Source organism: Ranitomeya variabilis, chromosome 8 (assembly GCF_051348905.1).
Source record: "Ranitomeya variabilis isolate aRanVar5 chromosome 8, aRanVar5.hap1, whole genome shotgun sequence".
Lineage (NCBI taxonomy): Eukaryota > Metazoa > Chordata > Amphibia > Anura > Dendrobatidae > Ranitomeya > Ranitomeya variabilis.
Window position 1 is genome coordinate 194,135,247 of NC_135239.1, and position 27,320 is coordinate 194,162,566.

A 27,320-nucleotide genomic window follows, 5' to 3' on the forward strand; every position below is an offset into this window, starting at 1 on the left:
CAATATGTCACGAAAAAACAATCTCAGAATCAGTGGGATCCGATAAAGCGTTCCAGAGTTATAACCTCTTAGGCTACTTTCACACTAGCGTCGGGAACAACCCGTCGCCGTGCGTCGGGCCGACGTTCCCGACGCTAGCGTGGTCTCCGCCGCACAACGGGGGCAGCGGATGCATTTTTCCCACGCATCCGCTGCCACATTGTGAGGTGCGGGGAAGTGCGGGGAGGTGGGGGCGGAGTTCCGGCCGCGCATGCGCGGCCGGAAAAAGCGGACCGTCGGGAGCAAAAAACGTTACATGTAACGTTTTTTTCTCCCGACGGTCCGCTACCACACGCCCAAGCGTCGCAAAACGGACGCACCGTTTGGCAATGCGTCGCAAATGCGTCGCTAATGCGTCGCTAATGTTAGTCTATGACGAAAGCATTAAGCTACTTACGGGTAGCTGCGTTTTTCGGAGGCCCATGACAGCACTACGAGAGAGGGGATCCGCCCTTCAGGAACAGGAAACCTACAGAGATACAAAAGGGCGGCACCTCTCCCTATGCATCAGTTGTATATTAGAGCCTGAGAGGACTACCGCGGTTAGTAGCACACAAATATTATATACAGTTTATATACAAAACTAATCCAATACAAATACCACACGTGAGATCTATATATATCCCATTATATACATTATAGGAAGTGCAACCCCCCGTGAATAGGGAGGGAACTAAGGGTGCTGTCATGGGCCTCCGAAAAACGCAGCTACCCGTAAGTAGCTTAATGCTTTATTCGGACTCCCATGACAGCACTACGAGAATTACAGAGATGTAAAACTACCTTAGGGAGGGACTATAGCCTGCAGCACCCTTAACCCGAAGGTGAGATCAGAGGAGCACCCCAAGTCCAACCGATAGTGCTTGAAAAAGGTGGAAGGGGACGACCACGTAGCTGCCTTACATATCTGGTCGATTGATACTCCAGATCTTTCCGCCCAGGATGTAGCCATGGCCCTGGTGGAATGCGCCCTCAGATTCTGCGGAGCCGGACCTCCACCTGCAGTATAAGCCAGAGAGATAGCCTCCCTAATCCACTTCGCTAGTGTGAACTTCGAAACTCTAAGCCCTTTCCTAGGACCTTGGAAGGATAAAAATAACGCATCCTCTCTCTTCCAAGCGTTAGTGACTGTGATGTATTCTAACAGGCATCTCCTAACATCTAATGTATGGAGTAGTTCTTCTTTGGCGTTAGAGGGGTTAGGGAGAAATGATGGTAACACTATCTCCTGTGATCTGTGAAAATGTGAGGCGACTTTTGGCAAATAGGCGGGGTCCGGTTTTAGGACTACTCTGTCCTGTAAAAACTCTGTATATGGGGAGAGTCTAGAGAGCGCTTGAATGTCCCCTACTCTACGAGCAGATGTTATCGCTACCAAGAACGCTGTCTTGAGGGACAATAATTTAATTGAAGCAGAATGTAAGGGCTCAAACGGTTCTCTAGTCAAGGCTGACAGGACTAGGTTGAGATCCCAAGGTACCGACCTGTTCTTGTGTATAGGTCTAGCTCTACTAGAAGCTTTTATAAACCTTGATACCCAATAGTTATTAGCAACGTTACAAGAAAACAGGGCCCCCAGGGCTGAGACTTGTACTTTTAGTGTACTTGTGGATAGGTTTAGCTCTAACCCTTTCTGCAGGAATTCTAAAATTTGGTTAATTGGTAACCCTTCTTCAATTCTGAAATCTGAAGAGGCCAAGAACTTCCTCCAGGTTCTAGAGTAGATCTTTGTTGTTATATTTTTTCTACTCTTCATAAGGGTATCAATTAAGTTTGGGGAAAAACCTCTGTTTTTTAATAATGACCTCTCAAACACCATGCCGTCAAATGGAGCCCCTTCACCTGCGGATGGGTGATCGGACCTTGATGGAGTAAATTGGGAATGTCCGGAAGTACCCAGGGGTCTTCCACCGACATGGTCCTGAGCCACGCGAACCAAGCTCTCTTGGGCCAGAAAGGGGCGACCAGTATGACCCTTGCTCGGTCCTCCCTTATTTTCCTGACCACAAGAGGTAATAGGCCCAGCGGGGGAAACGCATAAGCCAAACGGAAGTCCCATTTGATCAGGAAGGCGTCCACTGCCAACGGATTCTCCCTGGGATTCAGAGAACAGAATTTTTTTGTTTTTCTGTTGTCCCTGGTGGCAAACAGGTCCACGTCTGGATGACCCCACATGTGGACAATCTGACCGAAGATGTCTCTGTTCAGGGACCATTCCCCTTGTTTTAACGTGTTGCGGCTTAGAAAGTCCGCTTTTATGTTTTCTTTCCCTTTTAAATGTAGAGCAGTTAAAGATAGTAAATTGCTCTCTGCTGTCTGGAGAAGGCGGTCTGCTACTTCCATCAGAGATTCGGAGTGTGTTCCACCCTGGTGGTTTACGTAGGCTACTGCCACCTGGTTGTCGGAGAGGATCTTGACATGGTGACCCTGTAGATACACGAGTTTTTTAACTGCTAGCTCAATAGCCATTAACTCTCTCTGATTGGAGGAAGCTGATGTTTGAGGGTCCCATAGCCCTTGAACTACGATGTCACCCATGTGCGCCCCCCATCCCGTAGGGCTGGCGTCAGTTGTTATTACACGAGTCACATGTGTCACCCAGGGAACTCCTGCCGACAGATTGCCTTCTACTAGCCACCATCTGAGAGATGTAAGTACTACTGGACTTAACGTCACCTGACCCTGCAAGGACCCCTGTAAGGCTCTATCATTGTCCAGAACCTCAAACTGTAAAGGTCTGGTATGGAATTGGGCCCAACGGACGGCAGGAATGCACGAAGTTAGGGATCCTAACAGTGACATAGCCTGTCTAAGGGTCATGGATGGTTTATTAATCGCCTTCAACACCTGTTGTTGAATGTGGAGTAATTTATCAGGCGGCAAACAGCATTGTTGGGTCTCTGAATTTAATAACAGTCCGAGGAATCTCTGAATTTTTAGGGGCTGTAAACGGGATTTGTCATAATTTATAATCCAGCCCAGATGTTCTAGTTTGGCTATGGCTGTCATTGCTTGCGAAAGGCAATGATCTGCTGAATTCCCCACAATAAGGAAATCATCCAGATAAGGTATTATGAGGATATCGGATTCTCGCAAATATGCCATAACCTCAGCGACTACCTTGGTAAATACCCTAGGAGCTGCAGAAATGCCGAAGGGAAGGGCTCGATATTGAAAATGACGAACAATTCCCTCTATAGACACCGCCACCCTCAGGAACCTCTGGAAGTTCTCATGGATAGGAACATGATAGTATGCGTCCTTAAGATCTACAACTACCATAAAGCAGTGTTTGAACAACATCTTTATTGTAGTACTGATAGACTCCATTTTGAAGGTTTTATTAACCAGGAATTCATTAAGAGATTTAAGATTAATGATGGTCCTAAATGACTTATCTGGTTTTTGAATCAGAAATAGAGGAGAGTAGAACCCTCTTCCTCTTTCTGAATCTGGGATCTCAATCAGCACCTTTTTAAGACATAAATTGGTGACTTCAGCTTCCAAAGCCGTTTGTTCAATAGAGGAGGAACGTAAGGGGGTTAATTTGAACTTATCCCGAGGCCAATGGTCAAACTCCAGTCTCAGGCCGTCTGATACAATGCCTCGGACCCAGTCACTATTAGTGATGTCAGACCATGCGGAAGAGAAGGCTGCCAATCTCCCTCCCACAGGGATTGCTAGTCATTGGTCTGACTTTTTACGTTCTTTTGAGGAACGGCGGAACATATAGCCCGTACCTCTCTTGCGTCTATCCTCCCATCTGAAATTATCTCTCGAGGGTGAGGACGCGCGTTTCCTTCCGCGACCAAACCTCCTTCTGTTGAAGGGGCGACGGTAAGATGCTGATGCCAGATTAGGGAACTTCTTCTTATCATCACCTGCTTTTTCAAGCAAGTCATCCAGAGTTGGTCCGAAGAGATATTCCCCTTTACATGGGATAGCGCAGAGCTTGGATCTTGATTGGATGTCACCGGACCAACATTTTAACCATAAGGCTCTACGAGCCGCGTTGGAAAGACCTGCTGCTCTGGCCGCCATCTTGACAGAATCCAATGAAGCGTCCGACAGGAAGGCCGCAGCATCTTGAATTACTGGGAGCGCATTCAGGATTGTATTCCTGGACGCACCTTCCTTAAGTTGTGACTCCAGCTGATTCAGCCAGACCATTAAGGATCTTCCTGTACACGTTGCGGCCACCGCTGGTCTCAGAGATCCAGCCGCCATCTCCCAGGTACCTTTAAGAAAGGTGTCTGCCTTCCTATCAAGCGGATCTTTAAGGGACCCCATATCCTCAAAGGGTAATGCGGCTTTTTTGGACGCTTTTGCCACCGCAGCATCTAGCTTAGGGGCCTTGTCCCAGGTATCAACCGCTGCATCCTCAAAGGGATACCTGCGTTTTAAAGCTGGTGGTAACGAGCCTTTTTTCTCCGGTTTCTTCCACTCTCGGAGAATTAACTCTTGAACTTTATCTATCACCGGAAAAGATCTGCGTTTCTTATGGTCTAATCCGCTGAACATTAATTCCTGCCTGGAAGGTTGAGTTCTTGGCTCTTCCAGGCCCATCGTACCCCTGACCGATTTAACTAGTTTATCAACTCGGTCCAGCGGCAGACAAAAACGGCCAGAGTCCTCTTCCGATGACGAGGAAGAGGGAATAGAGCCATAGGAACCTTCCTCTCTTTCTTCCTCCGAAGACTCAGAGATTAAGGGAGTTCTAGGTTTTGAACTTCCCGCCTGGGATAGAGACCGCAGGGATTCCCTTACTTCCAGACGGATCATCTCTTTTAAGTTAGCCGTAGTTGCAGATTCTTCCGCTACCAAGGGGAGGACAATAAGGTGATACCATCTATCCGACCTGATGTCCCTTAACCCCTACCACACCTGTAGACCTCACCGTCTGCTGTATACAGGGGGCACATAACTTTTTGGGATAAGAATCTGGTAAGGGGATTCCACATAGGGCGCACTCCTTATGTTTCGTCTTTGCACTTTTCTTCCCCGGAACACGAGGGGGTTCTTTCCCAGTCGACGCTCTCGATCCCTGCTTGGACGAGCTTTTGCGGCTGGACTGGTCACTTCTGACATGCTCCTTCTCCAAGGGCTTCTGTCGCACCTCCAGTAGCTGAGGCTGCTCACCATCACTCTCCATGATGGAAGTGTGACCAAAAGCAGGGCTCTAAGTCCGACACCTGCTTAAATCCCCCTGGGTTCCGGTCAGCAGGCTGCCTGGCGTCATCCCATTGGTTTCTGCTTACCAGACCGCAGCTGGGAGGTCAGCGGTAGTTAGTGGGGAATCCGGTGTCCAGGATCGATGGGCGCCGCCATCTTGGATAGACTGCGCATGCGCAGCCATCCAGTAACCCGGAAGCGCCTGCCGACTCCGCCCCCGGCGTCACAGCACTCCGGAAACGCTCCTGAGAGCGGTGCAGGACGCCGGAGATGTGCGACAGCGCTCCGGTCGGCGCCGCTCTCCCGTCACCGCTACCCCACTCCACCGCCGCACCGCATCGCTGCAAGAACCAAGGGGGGGATATACTTACCAACGCCGGCATAGAATGGAGATCAGGCAATCCTCCGGACCCTGCTCCCTGCTGCCATACGCCACCGACGTGCAGTCCAGCCAGGACCACCGTGGCGCCTCCAGGGACATCCGCACCGGCCGAGGTAGGAGACCCCCCCGCTACCAGATTCGGCCGGCCGGCCTGGGATCCACTACGGAGATTTTCATCTGTAGGATCCTGTCCCTCCAGGAACAGGAAACCAACTGATGCATAGGGAGAGGTGCCGCCCTTTTGTATCTCTGTAGGTTTCCTGTTCCTGAAGGGCGGATCCCCTCTCTCGTAGTGCTGTCATGGGAGTCCGAATAAAAAACGTATCCAGCAAGAACTTTTGCTGGATGCGTAGTTTCGGCAAAACGAAGCATTTGCGACGTATTGCAGTTAACGCTAGTGTGAAAGTAGCCTTAAAGTGACACTGGTCAGAATTGTAAAAATTGGCTCGGTCATTAAGTACCAAATTGGCTCTGTCACTAAGGGGTTAAAGTTGTTTTTTGTGGCTGGTGGTGGATTGGATGGTTTGGGGGATGCCTGTAAGGTTTGGGATCTTTAGGTGAAGTCTGCTAGGTTGTGGAAGGTAGCCTTGAACACGAGAGTTCCCCTAATAGGAGCCCATGGTTAGAGGTTTATGAAAAATGCCAGGTCGGTTAACAGGTGTTTTTTAGCTGGTGGGGAAGCCAGCCGCTACAGGTAATACGACCAGAACAAGTGAGTTTGCGGGGCTTTGAGAACCATAACCACCTTCTAATTTAACAGGTAGTTCATGACCATTGTCAAGACTTTTGCTAAAAATTGGCTCCATAATGAAAAGGCTTGGCATGTATCTTGTGGCCAAGACCCCAGTGATCACATTTAATCTACCTGGGAACCTTAGTGTTTAGCGCCACCACAGGAGAAATAAAGGATTACACATTTCTAATTTAAAACAATAGGTTGACTTTGTATTGTACAGGTCTCCAGAGAGCCATGTTCTTTTTACCAAAGGAGCATTTATTGGGGTGGAAGGGGGGGTGAGATAAGGGCTGACTCATTAACTTGGGATTTGCTTGCAAAATGGACACATTTTGGAAATCACACCTTTTTGGAGCCAAATATCATCACAAATGTATCTAGCACTTGCCACTAATAAAATCACAATTATTGTATTTTAATAATTTGCTGTTTACTTCCAGGGCTACTTACGAAGCAACGAGTTCATCATCACCCAGCACCCCATGCCGCATACAACTAAAGATTTCTGGAGGATGATTTGGGATCATAATGCTCAGATTATAGTCATGTTACCGGACAGCCAGAGTCTGGTAAGGACACACTTACTATCTGTTTTATATCATTTTCTATTCACAAGTGACATTAATGTAATTAAGGTAAAAGGTGTTTCAGGACAGTACTAGAAATAGTGGACCATGTGGCTGGAAAAGTGGTCAACTGTATTCTAAAACGCTCATCAGGGCCGTCAAAGGGGTTAAATTCAGCATCGGATAGGATGCTCCTTAAAAATCCCAAACTTTAGTCAGATAAAAAATATACCATAGAGGTGTTAGTCAGCAACAGTATATCGACACGTTTCGGGTGAACGCACCCTTAGTCATGGCCTTGTCCTTGAGTCTCCATGCATCATTGGAGGTCCATATTTCTGACAGCTATTTGATCCCTGGAAAGGTGAACTGTCACAACTTTTCTTCATGGCTTAATCTAATTGCTAAGGTGTGTTGTCACTTGCTAAGTATTAGGTCTAAAGCAAGAACCCACGATGACCATGAGAACGAAGGGGACCTGGCCCTTTTGGCATTTTCTCTGCACAATACTTTTCCTGTTCATATCAAAAAATTGACACAAATTTTGGTGAAAATCTGGACCGGCTACAACCAAGCATTGATTTTATTTTCTGACTTTAGGACAACCCAAACTGCATTAGCACCTTTGGTGCAATCTAGTTCAATAATCTTTTTTTTTTTTCTTATAAGACTGATGTATGAAATGCCTGTCTTAGTATACTGTATCTGCCCCTAGATGTTTTATTTTATATTATGGCAGACATTGAATTACACCTGTATTTTCTTATCTCGTTCTCGTAATATTTGACCTGACTGCGTACAAATATTGCGGGAAACTATTCATTATTCCGATCCATTTGCCTCCTTATAATTGTATCTCCTCGCCAGTTGTTATATAGTAAGAACGGCTTTTATTTGAAGTGGCCGAGCGGAGACCATATACCGCTGTAATGATTAACCTTTATGTACATACTTGCTGTTCCTTCTTTGCCAAGAGGCAGTTGACGGGCAGGTTATAAGGACAGACCGCATCTGCTTATTTATCTTTAATTGTTCCAAATGAGATTTCCTTTGTCCGCAGCCAATGCAAATTTAGTAATACGACAGGTAGACACAATTTACTACAGTAAATTACAGCAACATTAAGTTAGCGCTGCAATAAATAGACTCCCGGTAATTTATGTGGCAGAGGCTGTCATCATTAGGACAAGCTGGGAATTTGGCTGTCAGCTGCAGAAAGCATTTAGAAAAAAAATAAAAACTACATCTTCACACATCAAGCGTCCTGAGAGTCAATAATGGCATTATAACCAGCATAGTTTTCAGTGGTATAAGGGGTTTATACTGGTCTTATCCACACTGCGCAGCTTGTCTGTGTCCTTTATTAATGGAACCGAACCCAAGACAGAAGATATCAGAGGATGCAGACTTGGGTAAGAATTCGGTATATTATTTTCTTACATTTAAATTCACCCTATGAAAGGGATATTTTGGGGACAAAAAAAAGTCAAGCAAGCACAAAGCGAGATTGTTTTTATGCTATTTTATTCATTGGTTAAGTGTAGACCTTGGTGAACTTTTGAATTTGGCTAGCAATAGTCTCTAAAGCTAACCATATTGTTTAGCCAAAAGCTGGTCAAATGCTATTCCTTCAACACACCCCCATTGGACATGATGAAATCGATTGGACATTTCCAAGTGTCATCATGGGACCCTCATTCACAATGGATGGTTGCCCAGTCTTACCAAAATCGGCAAGTTTGGCAGACAGTTACATAGTATGATGGTCACCTTACATAGCCAATCCTAAAACCTCCAAAGAAAGTTAAACAAAAAGAACTGACATAACTTTGTTTTAGAGATTGTAGGACATTGTTGTATCTCCATGGTCGGACATTAATGGCAAACCCTTTGCCATGAATACCTGTCTTTTGGCAAACCCTTTAAAAGGCGTCGTTCAGCACAAAAGGAGTGTTCACACCAGAACAGGTGCTCTATGATACACCCTTGGTGTGGACGAGCAGTTGAGTGCACCTTTCCAACTACTTGTTTTCCATCTACCTCTGCTTGCTGTGACGTCAGAGCTATCAGTCAAGGAAGACGATGGTGGGGATGGAAATTATGTGGTTGGGAAAATGCACTGAACTGCTTGGCCATACCGGTGATGCACGGAGGGCCTGTTCTTGGTTTAATCAGTTCTGATAGACTCCCTTTAAAATGGACAAAGGTTAAACATTAATATACTTATCAGTAATAAGACTTCATTACATCTTATGCCCAATTGGTAAAAGTTCTTTTCCGCTGCTTTATCGCCGATTTACGCCTTGATCTGTGGGTGTATGTATCCCATCTAGGCCGATTTTAGTTTTGAAGAGTCTATGAAATCCAGGCGACTAAAACCTCAACAGAATGACCAAAGGAGACCAAGACCACTAGAATTTTGCTAAATTCTGTTGAAATTGAGAGATGGCAACAAATGTTGAGAACAATGTTTTTTCCTTTGTGTAAATGTCACAGGAATCACCTCTGTATCTTGGATGCCACTTACATGTGTGCATTTACTATACCCGTGGCACGATGAGCCAAGAGCCTAATGGATGTTGGCTGCTTTACCACAGTCCCAGGCTTCCAAGTTTCTTGGATCATGGCAAGCAAGAGAGCGAAAAATCCAAATTAGACTCGCTTTTTCTAGTAATTATGTTTTTTAATGTCCAATAACCACAGGGGGGTAAAGGAAATGGCCAATTATCCTTCTATGTCTGACTATTTTACATTTATGAATTTACATTTTAAAGGTGTTTAACAGAATAAAAAAAAAAAAAACATGGTTACTTTGTTCCACAAAAAATAGTCATGCATGTCCACTTTGTGTGGGGTATTAGAAGTAGTGGAACTCAACCCATGGACAGGTTGTCCAGTTCGTGGCACTGTCCAGGCCAAATTGAGACAGTTTGCAAGTATGCCAGCCGCGTCTTATAATCTAAAGGCCGAGAACATTAGTCCTAAACACCGATCAGTTCGGAAGTTTCTTCCTCAGAATATCACAGCTCAGATGGTCTAATCGGCAGAACATGACAATTTTCCAGATTCGGAGCTTTAATTTATCCATGCTGTCTCCTGTTGTGAGGAGCCTGAAAACATGCACATTTCAAGGTGTGTTATTTTATGACCAGAGGGGAACGCTTCTCGTTCCTCCACAGGAAGAAGGGAAAATCATTTTTCCTGGATAAAGAATTTAAGCACAATTTTAAAGCAATAAAATCTCATTTTACCAAAGGCGGAAAAACCACGGAAAGCGAAATGTTATTTCTCTAGAACAAAGAAATTGAATGCGAGCGATGGACATAGAACAATATGTAGAGTCAGAACGCTTTCCAATACTACGATACATATACAATTGTCTTGATCGCTGCTCTCTTACTAGAGGTGGAAACCGTGGGAGAAAAGTTGGGGCTTCCCTGATGAAGTAGGGTCTAGTCGCCTCACCGCAGCAGTAATAAGAGATTGAGCCTGTCATTTATTTTTGTGAACTTTCCTAATATTTAAGATTTTCTTTTTCCCTTGTATTCTTTGATCGGCCAAGATGAGTTTCAACAGGCCCTTGGGGGACATGTTCTGTGCATAGATTCATAAAGGGATTGGTAATAATCAATGTAAACCTGCCACGAGGGAACCTATCAGTTTTGTGTCATATCGGTACGACTGAAAGACGGTAGATGAATTTGATGTAGTGATGAGGTGAACGTGCTGGGGTAAGAGGTTATCGGAACATGGCCGTGTGCTAAGAGTCTCTTTGATGTGCTCGAATAATATGTTCGAGTCCCCACAGCTCCATGTCTCGCGGCTATTAGGCAATCCCTGCATGTGTTGCCGCTGTCGAACAGCCGCGAGGACCTGAACATATTTTTCGAGCACGCTGAAGACACTCATTTAGCACCCGAACATGCTCAGAAAACGCCTTATCAGAGCACGATCGCTCATCACTAGTAGTGAGCTGCTTGCAGGAAATGTATAGGTAAATTAATGCTGGTGAGCTTAGAAATCCAAGTCCTACAAATATTGTACAAAGTTGGGGGGAGGCTTCCTATAAACTCTAGCCAAGTTTGTATTATTTAAATTTTAAAAATATGATTTAATTATATTAAAAAAATATATATTGGTCACATTTAAGTGAAGTGAGAGTTTTGTTGTTTGTTTTTTGCTTTCTTGGAACCCTATCAAAATGATCGATGTACACAAGTGCGTATTCCTTTAGCCTAAATCAGAGAAAATTGTCTGACTGCCTCTTTAACAGCACTGACATTACCTAGTTTTTATGAATAATGTTGTCTGTGTTGGACAATTCCCTTTCAGATGCTTTTTAGGGCGTATTACAATTACGGAGCACGCTTTTCCTTGAATTAACCAAAGTTGTGTATTGCTACAATGGCACTGCCCAAGACAAATGTTGACGTCTAATCCTTAGTTTTAGCATAAGGATTTAATAATGCATACCATGTGTTTATCCTTACCAAGGTGGACTTTATTACTTAGGGCTAAATATTGCGCAGTCTCATTGAATAGATTACACAGCCCCCTGTTTGGCATCATTATACAGCATTTCTTTATCGGAAAGTATCTTTTGTAGATAACCTGCTTCTTAAATCAAGTTTCTGTGTTCCATATTTATCAAGCTTTGACTTTTGCTTTCCATTTTCCGTGTCACCAAATAAGTAAAAATTTTATATACGGTATACATACACTGAAATCTCGTCGCTTTCCCCTACTACGGAGACACATAATAGGTTCTGTAGACATGACTTTTCAGTAGTCCTTGCATCATCACAGACAGGATTACAAAGAGTAAAACTTATATATAGACTATACAAGTGATGGTCACAGCTCACCTCCTCCCCCTCTCTGCACAGTGACCTCTGCACAGACCACAGAGCATTCCCACAAGACACTTCCTTAAAAGTCAATCAATATCTCCCTTCTATTGTGTCCTATGGTCCATGTGGCTACTGTAAATCATACTGCGGTTAAATTTCCGGGAAGATGGTGGTCACTAATATGCACAGAAAGAGACAAAAAGAAAAAGAAAAATAAGTCGAATTTTTCATTTTCCTAATTTTGAGGACCCAATCCCTTTTAGAAATTTATGGTTAGAAGAAGCACTTGGGCGTTTAGCAGGTGTAAGCTGGAGGTGCATAAAACGTAGAATATCAGAGAGAGACACTTTCCATGTGTAGGTCTATTTAACCGAAATTAAACCCTGCATAAAATGTTCTTAGTGCCCCACAGTGAGCATTACAAGCGTCTTCTAGTCATGAACTGCAATTAAGTGCGTGTAATAGGTGTTCAATGGAGTCTTGCTTAGAGTACGAGCAGATGACCTTTTAATAGGAATATGGGGAGACGACATTACCGACATTAATGTGAAATCACTTGGACGATTGTTCTAGATTAACTCAACTCAATAGCAATTCGTGCTCTTACACCGACCGGCTCATTCCGTAAAGGAGGTAAAAATCACTGATGCCGACTAAATACTCTCAGGGTGTGAAATACAGAAAGCCTCCATCCTGAGCACCGGGGATCAGATCTCCACTGTAGGTTTATGGTTAATCCTTGAAGACCAAATTAACCCCGTTTTCACAAAAAAACGGTTTATTTGTGGCATGGAATACTTACTTTTTCTAAATGTTTGTCTCCAATAATAAAAGAAAGCAGCTGTTGTAATCATTGTATAGAGTGGTAATAAACACAAAAGAATGAGTAGTAAAATTATATAGTGAGTATAGAATCGTATAATTTCACCTTCAGCCACTTCCACCAACTCGGCTAAATGTGAACAGCTAATCACCACTCATTTCAAAAAGTAAGAGACATGTCAAAAATGTTGACACCTTGGGGCTGAAACCTTCTTATTAAAATGGAAGAGAAGCTCTCCTCCAACACTAAAGATTGTCTCAATAAAAGTTTGCTTTGCTGAGAACTACTACTTTATTTCATCTGTCTCAAGCCACCCGGTACAACACAAATCAAGGCAGAGCTACTATGCGGAGGCTGAAGACTGACTCCATGGACTTTCTTGTGAGCCTGTCTTCTGTTTCAGATGAGATCTTCTCCTCCTTCAATTTAGCAATCAGTGAGGACCTCCCAAAATCAAAACTCTTGGCATTCTTTTAAATGATATATTCTTTTTAAATGTCATGTTACAAAACGTGCATAATTCGAAACACATCATCCATTTCCGTGAAATCCATGACCAAGGTGGTGCATTTATTCTGGAGTTACCCTCTCATCATGCAGTCTTGGTTCCCCAGTATTTGTTCACATTTGGGATTCCTCGATATATCGTTGATGTTGGCATGTTGCACTTTTGGGTGAGCTAACGCTTTATTGCTTACTTTTGAAGAGCATATTAGTGCGTATGTATCTGCCGCTAGTAAGGGAAGTTCTACATCACCGCACTCCCTGTACACGTACACGTGCCAAAGTCAACTCTAAACCAAGATTCAAGAACAACACCTCATGATCTGGAATTTACATTCGACGAAAGTTCTGCCAATAATGAGTATAGGAGTCCAAGCTTTTTTTTTCCTCTTTGATATGCAGTTGAGTGCTGTACTCTACTATCTCTGTCAATGCCATAACTAGATCTGGTGAGCAGCCTTAACACTCCATTCATTTGCGATGGCAGATAAGAATCTGGGCTAGGGAATCTTTGTCCTACTGAGCGGGGGAACCTTCCCTACACATCAGACATTTATCGCCTATCCTATAAATTTGTAGCCCCTACCCTTGTTAAATGGCACCTTCAACTGGGCTTCATCTGCATCCAAAGTGAAACCTGTCAGTTTACAGTATCCAAGAGGGTGGTAACTAGAGAACATGCACTTGCACTTTTTAGGGTTATTTTCTGGAAGTGATGCAGAAAAAAAAGCAACGTATGTACGAGAGCGGTTCGCAATTGTGTTAAGTCATATTGGCATTTTGAAGAAAATAAAAAAAGCTCTTAACCCCCTCAAAAACCCTTAACTGTTCAGGTTTATTCAAGTGTATACCTGAGAACTTTCCTCATGTAGCATCCTTCTATAATTACGGGAGGCATCATTTGGTACTTTCACATTCCCAATAGGTAGACGATAAGGGCGCACACAGCAAAAAAAAAAAAGTCTACCCTCTTTTTAGAAAGGGTATTATTTAGTGCAGTAAATAACATTTTAGTCCAGGAACCCCCAAAAACAAGAAAAAAAAATACAGAAATGTGTTAAAGGCAACCAAGTTTTCTGGATCTAAACTGTTGCCACCACCTTCTGTGCCACTTAATTATAGCACCGTAGCCCAGGATATCTGGAGAAATTAACCTTGTACATCACGCTCCCGGGTTGATGAGCTCTCACAGTGCAGATGAATTGGTACAGACCAACCGTGGAGCCTGTTAACCATCTGCTTTTGGCGGATATGGACCAACCTCAGTGCTTTCTACTAACCAAGTCCGTCAGACTGATGGACACTGAGTACCAGGGAATGACTTTTAGGAAGAGTGAGGTATACTGTTAATTTTTCCAGGAATCATGGGTTATAGAACTGTAAGGAATGGATCAATAGGATTCTAATAGACTTACACAAAAGGAAGTAGCCATCATTTTGATAAAAGAAATTTGGTGACACTTTCCCTTTGGCAATTCTTGGTTTATGTGGTTTTGAGGTAAATAAAAATCTACATTTTCTTTTTTTTTCTCTGTCTGTGAATAGTTTTTTACTCCTAGTGTCCTCTGTGATGGGTTAACTCCATCTTGTGTTTCTTAAATGTATTTAATGAACACTAAATAGCTTGGAAACAGAACATCTGTCAGATGTACTTTTTAATGTCATCGGTCAAGGAGTATGATCTTGTTTTCCACCCCTAATGAATAATTCAGCTTGTTTCGCATACTCAGAAGCTAATTTGGAAAAGGGAAGGAGGTTGGGGGGGGGGGGTAGCTGCCTTAACAAGAAAATAAGTTCTTCCTTTTTCTAGGAGAAAAGGGCAAAACTTCTAATTACTGACAATGTAATGATTTACATGCAAAGCGTCTGAAACGTTGCACTCTCCAGATGGCATGTTGTTGGTGGGAATGGAAACATTGCTTCACATCTGGACATCTGGTAGCCTTAGTGCAAATCGTGCCACTTTAATTCATTGTCATATCTATATAATTTTCTTTTCAGACAGAGGACGAGTTTGTTTATTGGCCGAGTCGTGAAGAAGCTATGAACTGTGAGGCCTTTACTGTGACCCTGATCAGCAAAGATCGGCTCTGTCTCTCTAACGAGGAGCAAATTATCATCCACGACTTTATTCTTGAAGCAACACAGGTAATCGGACCAAACGTTGAATTATTTTGTTCCCACTACTCAGGAGGTAACCTTGAAAATGGAACCACAGAATGATAATCAGTCGCTGTCTTCAGTAGAGATGAGCGAATGTTCGGAATACGATTGACGAATCCGAATTTGCCATATTCATGCCATATCGGTGCCCTGTTTGTGCCGAATTTATGTTTCACGATAGTTTCAGAACATTTTCGCTCATCTTTACTCCCATTGACTGCCATGGCGTTTGGCTATGCTCGGCGAATATTGCAAATACGACAATTGTAATCCGAAATGAATATTGAAAAATTCGCTCATCTCTAGTTTTCTGGTATTTGCTTGGTTGGCGATAAATATCTATAACAGACTGCCCGTAATCTTATGGACCCAAACTGGACCAAGTTTTTTTTAAGGGTAAAAATGGTATGCCCTATTAGTGGTCTACAGAAGTATGAAAGTTGGCTTGGTACTCAGTGTTTTTGGTGCCTTTTCTTTTTGCAGGATGATTACGTTTTGGAGGTTCGTCACTTTCAATGTCCAAAATGGCCAAACCCAGATGCCCCAATAAGCAGCGCTTTTGAACTTATCAATGTGATAAAAGAAGAAGCTCTGACACGAGATGGGCCTACCATTGTGCATGATGAGTAAGTATCTACCACTTGGTACTGATGTGCTGTGGTTTTTTTTCCAACCATTTAATGGTACCAACTTGGAAAAAAATATCTTTATATTGTTTTTAACTTTGGCATATCCCAATTATCATCCATGTGTGGTTCTTAAGGGTCTAGCAGCTGGCTGGAGAACAAAGTCTACATGGCTAGTTTGGGTTTTATTCAAAGGCGGCCACACAAAAGACTAGCGCCAGCCAATTTTGTTGGGGTCTGGTTCTCATAATTAGTGTGGGCACCAGCAGTTTGAAGGACGCATAAAACCTGAGTCATGTTTTTGATTAATTGGAAAAGTTGGGATATAAAGGTAAAAAAAGAGCAAGTTCTAGTCGTCACTATATATATAGAAGGACATGATCACACTTAATCTGTGGTATACATTTGGAATATCCACTGGAAAAGATCCAGCACCCTAATGTTTCAATGGTGTCTGTATCTTTAATGTATGAAATTGTGGAGTCTAGTGCACCATTCAATATAGAGGTGGCAATACAAAAAATCATATCAGGCACTGGTTCACATTTTTTACAACAGAAATGCTATTTGCGACATTTACTTCTATATGTATGTTCAAAAACATGCCTCCGATGGGAACGCTCAAACCAAAGGCATACATGCTGACCATGTACATGCTATGGCATCCTTACTTCAAGAAGGCCCAGCCCTGGTTAATATCACCCCCTCTTCTACTGGGTGAGGACAATATGTGCAAGACTCGTCTATGGAAGTGGGAAATAAACACGAAGCCCTGATGGCAAAACCATAATTTTAATTTTTGCTATTGTGCACCCTTCCTTGTATGTATAACATTAGCGCCAACCTAGTGTTGTCACCAGGTTTAAAATGTCGAATTTTCATCCTTATTTTACTTGCCTGAGTACGCCATTAGGTTCGTTAGTTATGGGCCTTTTAATCCAGTGCTAATTGTTGTGGTCTTTACCAAGGGAGTATGGTTTACAGGATCCTCTAGGGCGTGTCTTAAGGTTGCATTGCACAATTATCCTGTAAGCAACGCCTCCTTAGCAAAGACCATACAAATTAGCACTAAATATAAAGGTCCCATATCTATAGAACCATATGGCGGATTTAGAAAAAAAAATCGTATTTGGTGAAGGATCGGGAATAAGAAAAGAGCAAAAAACTGTCCAGTTTTAAGCTGGTGATAGGTCCCCTTTTTTTTTTCTAACCAGTGAAATCCACCGCTCACCAGCACTGCAGCTCCACTGAAGGGATGATGTCTTGACCACCACTCGCTTGACCGTGAAAAGCAATCACTGGCGTCAGGTGACTGGTGGTCAGGACATCGTCATTACCGGTCCATCAGAGACAGCCATAGTGTTAATAGTGGGCTGGTATGGCTTCTTTTGTGCTTTTATTGTCATTGCTTCTCATTGTTAATTAGGCAAAAAAACTGTAAAAGATATATATTCGTGATACCAGATAGAAAAATACAGCAATTAGGAACAATATCCTGTACCGGAAATGAGTAGTATTCTTTATTTTGATTAAACTTATTTCTTAATGTTAATCAAGAACTTACAAGTGTTGAAAAAAAAAAAAAAATAATTTAATTATCCCAAGAGCTTTTTTTTTATCATTATCCACAATAATTGTGTAACTTTTCAGCAAATGGTCTTCACTTCGTATTTATCATAAGATGTAACTGTCTTGTGCCTATAATGCACATTAACCACAGTCCTTTTTTTATTTTTTTGTAATTATCACCAAAGGAAATGTAGCTGAAAATTAGTTTTTTTTTTGCCTCCCTTCCTTTCGAAGTAAAAATTGCTATAAATTTAATCATTTAAAAACCCGGGAATAATTACATCCACAAATTACATTCAGAAATACGAATCCTGAAATGCCAAGAAGCAGCTGTATTAATTTGATGATTTGTGCCTTAATTTGTTTGTAGTTTGAGGTTATCAGATTCTTCTTAAAATCTTTTTTTTTTTTTTACAAGTCATTAACTTTCCACCGTATGTTGCCAGATTGCGATACTTTAAAATTATTTGGGTCATTTCCATGCAAATGTCATGTTTTTAACTTGGACAAATGCAAATCTAGTATAGGCTGCTAGGGGAAGAGCTGGAACGTTTCTTTTTCTAAAAAGAAGCCTAAAAAGTTATTAGCTAAACTTTTCCCAGCTTCAAATTCCCCCAAACTTTTCTTATTGCATAATTTAAAGGGGAGTCTGTCTCAGTTTTTTTGCTATGTAATCTGAGAGCACCATGATGTAGTGGCAGACACCTTGATTCCAGCAATGTATCACTTATAATCTCCTGCTGAAAACACTTTTTTACAACAGGAACACAGCTTATCACTTCAGGACTACATGTCTCATGCCTCCTAGTCCACTGCTCTGCGTAACTCCACCCTCACCACTGATTGGCAGCTTTCTGTGAATCATTGATGTGGGCGGGGTTATACAGTGCTCTGCATTTTAGCACAGCTAGCTCTGCAGCAAAGAAAACAGCGATTGTATTGCAATGACAGCATGCAGACCAGTAAGTGATACATCTCTGGAATCAGGGTCTTGGCCCCTATATCATGCTGCTTTCAGATTACACTTCAAAAATATGGTGTCAGATTCTCCTTAAATGGAAATAATGAAAAATGTATTGATGGTAAAGTGGGCTTGACACATAATACAGGCATGAATATATAGCAGTTAGAGTGCAAACCTGGACAACCCCTTTATGTGAATTTCCAGAGTGCACATATGCATACTTCCGGTGAGCCCATAGTCATAGAAATTTATGTTGGCCAAACCCACCGATTTCCATGGGGCCGGCTGACCATTTAAAAGAACTTCTATCATCTTCATTTTTTAGGAGCGCATTGCTCCCTAGCCAGCTCCATTTTCTAGATGCTAGGGGTGGACACTTCCGATTGACTGACAGTTCAGGCCAGCTGCATCGTCATGTTGCTGGCCTGAATGTGCGCTCTCTCACATAGGGTTTTCCAGGAGCTGTTCTATAGAAATCAGTTGAACCGAGAGGTGGCCAGAGATCAGGAGTCTCCACGTATGTGCAAACAAATGTCCCAAAAAGACTCAGTAAATGTTACAACTAGTGCTGAGCGAGTATACTCGTTGCTTGGGTTTTCCTGAGCACAATCGGGTGATCTCCAAGTATTTGTTAATCTCTGAACACTAAGTTTTCATGGCTGCAGTTGAATGATTTACAGCTATTAGCCAGGCTGAGTACATGTGGGGGTTGCCTGGTTGCTAGGGAATCCCCACATGTAATCAAGCTGGCTAATAGCTGTAAATCATTCAACTGCAGCGATGAAAACTAAATCTCTGAACACAAACAAATACTCTGAGATCACCCGAGCGTGCTCGGGAAAACCCAAGCAACGAGTACACTCGCTCATCACTAGTTACAACTACTACCATATTGTTAAAGAGACCTGCTAGCACTGCCGTCTTGTAGCTGTGGCCAGTTCTTTCAACAACTAGCCATAAAAAAAATAAAAACTAGCCGTAAAAAAATAAATACTAAAGAAAACATAGCAGGTTTTACACTGCCTACCCCTATTAAGTATTACCCTTCTAATGTGTAGGGGTGCTTCCAAATTGGTCATGTTAAATTATAACTCAATGTTTTGGTGAAGTGTCTAGTAGAGGGTTATTTTGCTCTCCCCATTGAAAAAACATGCATTCTCAATTTTGCCTAACATGCATGAGGGTATGGGATTCGTAGGATAGTTTCCAGCCATAGAAGTGTTTGTCCATTTGTAGTTAGCTCGTCCTTAGCATGGTTTACCAGAACCACAAGAGGGTTGCTGTCTTTCTGCTGTAGCACAAACTTTAGAATTGTGATCCTTTTCAGTAAAAAAACAAACAAAAAAAACAAACTTCCTTTAGCTTTAGCGTATGACTTTGAAAGCTTCGTTTATTAAAAGTTTTGCAAATTGGTTACGCGTAGTGATGAGCGAATGTGCTCGAATAAAGCGTTATCCGAGCACGCTGTGGTGCTAACAGTGTGTCTTCGGCGTGCTCGAATAATATGGTTGAGTCTCGTCCCCGCTTCTGTTCGACAGCAGCAACACATGCAGGGATTCCCTGTTTGTAAGGCAATCTCGGCATGTATTTTGGCTGTCGAACAGCCGCTAGACATGCAGCCGCGGGTACTCGAACATATTTTTTCAAGCACGCCGAACACACAGTTGGCACCCGAGCATGCTCCGATAACACCTTATCCGAGCACATTCACTCATCACCAGTAACGAGTTTGTTGTGTGTCCTGGCGGAAAGACTTACTCTTTGCAGTCTCAGAGTCTCTTTGGAGTCGTTAACAGTCTGGCCTAAGCAAAGTTAAAGGCATCCTTGACCTCATTAACCGCACGCTACTTTTCATTATGAGTTTTCTCCATATGAAACGTGACAACAGATACGAATTAAATGCAGAAGCCGGACGCAGACGCATAACCAAGTCGGGAAAGGTCAATTAGACGTGGACATTCCTATAGGACTTTTGCAACTGGACTAATTGGATAATCAGATTCTTGTCACAGAATAAGATGTTCCGGCAACCGCTCCAAGATTCAACTCTCTGAAGTACAATTAGCGCTGAATATTCGCTATGGAGGAGAGAGTTACAAAATGTTGGAAAAGCTTCAGTGTGAAAGTAAAACTCTAAATTTTCATTAGAACATCTTAAAGGGGTTTTCTAGTCTCAGAAAATAAAGCCTGTGTCTCAACTGAACATTATTTACAAAAACTGTGGTTTACTCATCATCCCTAGCGCGGAGACTCCGCCAGTGTCTGTTACAATAATGTCATGTCGAGAGAGCTGCAGACAATCTGGGAGCTCAGTGACTTATGTTGTTAAAATTCTGTGGGTTTTTTTGTCTCCCGTATGGTGGGCCAAGTCTTGAGTTTTATGGAACCCTTGGAAGTCTGATATTATCCTATGCTCCACAACAATCAGATCATTCTTTATTATATACACTGACTAGCATGTAAATAGTAATATGCATTTTAAAGATAATCCTACATTTTAAGGGCAACCCGCCTAAATAACTATTGTGTTGAACATACCCAATGTTTTATTCTAGGAGCGCTCCCAAGTAAACTTAATTGAGTCCAGACACACTTTGGACATTCAGACCAATACTCTGGTTATTGGGAGTTTCACCAGCCCTAAATTGTTGTTTTTTTTGCTTGTTTTTTTCAGGTTTGGCGCTGTTTCATCCGGAACGCTCTGTGCACTCGCCACTTTGTCCCAACAGTTAGAGAACGAAAATGCAGTCGACGTTTACCAAGTGGCCAAAATGATAAACCTAATGAGACCTGGTGTATTCACAGATATTGTAAGTGCCTTTTATAAGATAATAGTCCTTGTAAGAAATGTGCAAATTCATTACCCAGGGGTGGAGATAAAAAACAAACAAAAAAAAACAGCACAAATCTCACGTATGGGCTGTCTGTTATTGCGGTTTAGCCTCACTTTAGGTGAACTGAACTACACAACAACAAGACTTTAAGAGAAGAAAATGTAAAAGAGATAGTAAATAAAATAACAAAAAGTCCTTAATATGAACCTAAGCATTAACAGTGTCCGGTGCCGATCCCTGCCGGCACAGGGCAGTAAGAGAAGAGACTGCTCCTGCCGGTGATACAGCACATTCTGCTGATGTCACATTGACTGAGCGACTGCTTCTCTCTTGCTCTGTTGATGTAGCGTCATGCTGATTGACAGCCAGCTCCCCATTGCCTCACTGTGGGGATCCAGATGTCAATTAGCATGACGTCAATAGAGCAGCTCTGAAGAAGAAGCTGCCTTTCTCTTGATTTGGAGCAAATGAATGGCCAGCAGGAGCGGTCTGTGACCTCTTCGGGATGGCATCCTCACCGAACCGGCGCCAGGTAGAACAGGCAGGTAGTTGCCTCTTTTATCTACCCACCTGTTAGGTTTTAGGCCCATAGTTTAAAAAAAAAAAAAAAAAAAGAAAAAAATAGTCCTGGACAACCCCTTTAAAGATAAGAAATTGGTAAAACATCTGTAATAGAACATTCATTTCCTTTTTTTGTGACCCCCTGAGCCACCTTGGAAATGTTTACCCCTGCACTCCCTCAAGCTACACCTCTGGCTCCATATCACTGCCCATCCAAACAAATGATCACAAATGTTCAAATATATTCATACATGAGCCTCGATGTGTTAATATGAATATTTTTGTTCACAGGAGCAGTACCAGTTCCTCTACAAGGCGATGCTCAGCCTGGTCAGTACAAAAGAAAACGGCAGTTGTCCCATGGCGTTGGACAAAAATGGAGCCATTTTGATCAGCGACGAATCGGATCCTTCACAGAGCATGGAGTCTCTCGTTTAAAGAGACCCCCAGAGAAAGGCACTACATTTGTTTAAAGAAAAAAAAACAAACAAAAAAAAACTTCTGACCTTCTTAAGACAAAGTGGACTTATCGAGGCCTTTTATTTGCCAGACTATAGGTTATACAATAACCCAATTACTTTTTTACACTGATAAAAGTTTTGATATTTATTTTTGCCATTTTATGTCTTAATGGTATCCTACTGAGCATTTGCACCTCTGTTCATTTCACACAGTGAAAACTCAGTCTAGTTTGCACTATATGATCAGTGTTACTGCCTATACCGCCCTAGAACATAGCAAAGCCCAGCAAGATGACATTCCCTGGATCCAACTCATGATCTTTTATCTTGACTTTTGATGAATTTTTTTATATATATACATAATTCAAAGTGTTTTTAAAGTCCTTGTTGACCCCATTTTGCATTTTCAAATATGTCATCCATTACACGACTGCCATTTTGAAAATGGGGTGACCACTCTTACTTTTTTTGCACACACTTATTTAAGTTGATAGCACATTATTATGTTGTATAGCCCTTATGTCCAGGACACCGTCCCATGCATTCCACTTTCACATCATCGCTCGTAAGATTTAGGTTCACTTTGGTCTTATTCACACACAACATTTTGTTATAATCTGCTATTTGGGTAGGTTTGATTTTTTATTTTTAAATTCTACTTTGTAATTTGTATTTACTACTTTTGTGAACCCAAATGAGCAATTCCATTGATTTTTTTTTTCATTTGTAGAAACAACTCTGTTTAATTCATTATTCAATATGATAAACTTATTTTTATCAAATTTCGACTTTGGTTTTACTAAGTGTTTATTGTAGTGCAAAATCTAGGGACTTTGGGAGTCCTGCTTCAAAACTGGCAAATCTAGTTGAAATGTGCTATCAGCAGTAGACAAAGGTAATAAGATTATTGGAGTAGTAATGTTTTAATAGTAGAGTTGAACAAAAAGATGTACCTGACCCTGGTCTATCGGGTGGCCACATCGGTAGTCTGTGGCCACGCGATTAGAGCCCAACAAACCTCCTACCTGCCAGCTTCCCCAGCGCCTGTTTTCATTAGTAAGCCTATTGGAGATATATTCTTTTGGCAGCTTTATGCACACATGACTTTACGCCCTTCCATCTCGAGATGAGTAGATTGATTTGTGTGAAGCATATAGACCAGTGGCTAAACAAATGTCTTGCGAATTTCTTACTTTCTGGCATAGTTTTTGATTAGCCAAGGCTGATGCAACATCACACACAGATGATGTCGTGTCAACCCTAGCTAATCGAAAGTGGAGGTCAGAAGTTTAGATGTTTGTGGGACTTCCATCTAGCGGCCAGGTACTACGGGCCCGAATCGATCTGCTCATCTCTAATGCCAACTAATCCATAGAGGCACCAGGGTTGCTTGCATTTAGGAGGGATCTACTTCTTGGCTCCTTTACAAATCTTTTAACTCAACTCGAATGAATAGAATAGTTAATGATGCAGGACCCTCTACTCTTCACTGGTGGATTTACAATCTGACATATAGAAATTATGACGTCTATGACTATATTAGACGTTAGCTTGAGAATTCTTTAGCGCATGGAAAATTGATTTATAATTAATGGGGTATTACAAAAAATCTATCATGCTTCATCCTCCTATAACACGACGTGCCATTGAGGTGTCCACATTTTAGATGGTCAGCAGTATCTGCCAACATCAGTGGGTTTTGGTGACTTAAAACTTTATGGCTAGATAGGCAAGACCTTACCATCCTTAAGAATGAGATTGTTCCATTTTCACTGTAGAAATGGCTAAATATACACATATCCTATCCATTAAAACAAATTTACATAAACCTACAAATCGGAGCCCTCCTGTTTGTTCTCCCAGCAACCTCTTTAAAAAGAACATTTTGCAATGTAAAATCAGTACGATTTGCCAGCAGCATATTATAGAGCAGAGCAAATTGTTAGTAGTTTTCTTAAAAAAAAAAAAAAAAAAAAAAAAATTCAGTATATTCTAAATTTATTGGTCGAAATCTCAACATATCCTGGGCTCAGGAGTCTAGTGGATGGAACTCATCTGTTGATAACTAGAACCACCCACTGGACTTTATAGCTCAAAATGAACAGGGATTAAGATAAAAAAAAATACAAGTTTTTCAGAATCTTTTTCCACAAACCTATATATGAATCTGGTCATCCCCCTCCTTCGCTATAATGTGTTGCTTGCATGGTCAACATGACAGGTTCCCTTTGAGTATAATATTAGTGACTGATGCTGTAATTTAGGAGACAGACACAGCACTTCTGTAAGATGGTGCACAAGTAGGATCTAGTCCCATGAAGATATATGTAAATCTTGGCACTGATATAAAATTTAGTTATTTATGTGGTCATATCCAGACATAAGGAAGAAACATTTCGGTCTACTATTTGACCTTCATCAGTCCGCTGGATAGAGGAGCACTGCTTGAAATGGTGCAAGCGGTGTCCACTTCTCTCACACTGCGGTGGACTCCACTGATCTCTTCAAATAAAATTTTGTGATCACTTGTCACGTCTGGGTGCCAAGTTTTACATATATGATGCTGTAACTTTGTCCAAAATTGCTTTCTTTTAGACGTTGCGCCACTCCTTAACCTTTGTCTGGTGTTACAGCTCAGGTCAATTTGCTTATGCGAAAATATGAAACCCCGGCCTAGGGGCAAGAGTGAGGAAGAAGAGGAATTCATGCGACGTGCTACAAAATTAAGTAGGATGATTATTGGAGGTTTAGTAAAAACATCAGCATCATCCACTGCATCCTGGCAAATTATAAGAATAGTGCCCTTGATTGGGGTTGCTAATTTTTCTGTACAAAAAAAAATTCTGAAAGGACTAATTTTTTTTTCTCCAGAAACGTCAATCAGTCTTTGTCAGGATCTGATTTTACAGCTCACTTAAAACAACCAGAAAACCATGTTGGACGAGAGTCGTGCCTCACCACAAATCCTACTCCTCCAACCCCTACTGGAGTAAGATTTGTGGTGAAGCCAACACCGCCGCTTATCATGAATTTGACGATCAGTGGTTGTGACACCCCTGTCCCACCCCAGCTTTGCCTTCTTCCTCGGAGCTGTGCTAAAAGAGCTTAAGAATGCCAAAAGTCGGGTAATTGTAGCGCAGCTGCACAAACATTATTTGACTTTTCGAAGCTCTTACGCCATTCAGGCTTAAAAGCTTTGATGAATCGGGCCCATAGTGCGAAATATTTGACAGTTCACAGACTTTTGGAGTGTATAAGAGAATCCATTAGCTTTTCTTTCCCTCCTCTCCTAAGCTAAAAGGATTAGTCCCGATACTAGTGGTAATGTCTTGGGGCTCCTTAAGTGAAAATACCTGTAAAGACTTATTTTCTCCACTACAATTACTTCGATCTGTGGAATAACAAAGATAAGACGGATGATGATTGTGGAAGGAAATACTCCCTTACTTGTTCCACCTCGACCATAAATAGGGCATTCAATAATATTACGGTAAACCACAACGCTGCCCGCTTGTAGTTTGGAATTTATTGACTGACAACAAGATGCAAAAAATACAGGGGTTATGTGCCGAAAAGGCCAGGTTCAGATGGCAATGTCAAAAAATGGACTAGACATTTCATGTTCGTAAATTGTGGATATGACTGGGCTCTATGGGCTCATCCGCAGACGGGTGCAGTAGCTACCTTATTCATTTCATATATTATTCTGGTCCGTAAACCAAAGTAGTGCATAGCTGCGATATTTTCCCAAGCGTACCATCAGTTCTTGTGCAATTTCATAAAATGGTCTATACTAGGTCTGTAACACATACACACAGCTCAGTCACTTATTATACGCTTGTCTGAACAAGCAGCAATTCACGTTAGCGAATGATGGGTTACAAAGATCTGAGCTAGTCCCCCAACTTACAAATCTCATTTATAGACTCCTATTTCCCTCATTGAAAACTATTCACATACAGGTTTTCAGAATTCTTTAGTGCTCAAATGTTATAGCTTTGTTTTTTTATTTTGTAACATTTTTGGGGGTGATATGGTGAAGATTATGGTGGGAGAAAAATGCCATTAATTCAACAAAGAACACAAAAGAAAAATGGCGTACGTAGACTAATATGTATAGACTTCCCAGTACAGTAACATCCAGTGATATATTTTATTTTTATTTTTTTAAACCAAAATGCTGAAACCTTTCTTCAGTATTTTAATTTACACTTAACGGGATTGTGAGATAGGAAAAGGAGTGTACTTTTTTTTTTTTTTTTTTCTAGAAATGGTGACACTCTTCCTACATAGACTGTATATGATAATTGCAGTGGCGAAATACAAGATGCCATGCCATGTGAAGGAGCCGAGCTGACTGTTTTCTTTGAAGGGTGTCTGTCAGCAGAAAATGACTATTCAAACTAAGCACAAGTGCTTGGTGCACCCTAGAAGTGGCCAACGATTCAGTACATTTCCCCCCCACCTGTTTTGTATCTTGTCCACCACTCCTCTTTAATTGACAGCTCTAGTTTTACAGTAGTTAGAGGTGGAAAACAAGTAGGGGTGCAATAAACTGCTTGGCCATGCTAAGGGTGCACAGAGTGCCTGTGCTTGGTTTTTGACCTGTCATTTTGTGCTGACAGTCTCTTTAAAAAAAAAATTCCAGAAAACATTTGTTAAACATAAAAACAAACAAAATGATGTATACTTACTAGTGATGAGCGAATGTTCTGGGATAATTTACAGTTTGCCAAAGGCAATTAAACCCAAAATAAATATATTAAAACATAACTTTTAATACAACTATTAAAGGACAGACAATTAAAATCCACTAAGCTAATGTATATCCATAACCAGAATATTATTACATAATCTATCTAATCCACTGGATTTTATCTGGTATCTTTTATTGTCTTAGTTTATTAAAGGGAGTTGGTGCAGCCGCCACCACTATCCTCATCTGGAATTCATTGATGCCTCACTAGCTAGCAATTAAAATATCTCCTAAACCTCCCCAACATGTTTCGCCAGCTAAACTGGCTTCATCAGGGTTTGAGCCTGGACACTTCAAGCCCTGATGAAGCCAGT

At 41.8% G+C, this 27,320-nt stretch overlaps 1 protein-coding gene across 2 annotated transcripts in view; it reads left to right on the top strand.

Annotated features, from left to right (window-relative positions):
• PTPRG (protein tyrosine phosphatase receptor type G) overlaps nucleotides 1–23,038 on the top strand; it is a 513,282-nt gene extending 490,244 nt beyond the window's left edge. For both annotated transcript variants that reach the window (XM_077278905.1, XM_077278907.1), the window contains 5 exons: nucleotides 6,770–6,898; nucleotides 15,074–15,220; nucleotides 15,719–15,861; nucleotides 21,069–21,204; nucleotides 22,081–23,038. In XM_077278905.1, coding sequence (XP_077135020.1) covers nucleotides 6,770–6,898; nucleotides 15,074–15,220; nucleotides 15,719–15,861; nucleotides 21,069–21,204; nucleotides 22,081–22,227 — 702 coding nt within the window. In that variant the 3' untranslated portion in view covers nucleotides 22,228–23,038. The remainder of the gene's footprint in view (nucleotides 1–6,769; nucleotides 6,899–15,073; nucleotides 15,221–15,718; nucleotides 15,862–21,068; nucleotides 21,205–22,080) is intronic.
• Nucleotides 23,039–27,320: the final 4,282 nt, after the last annotated feature.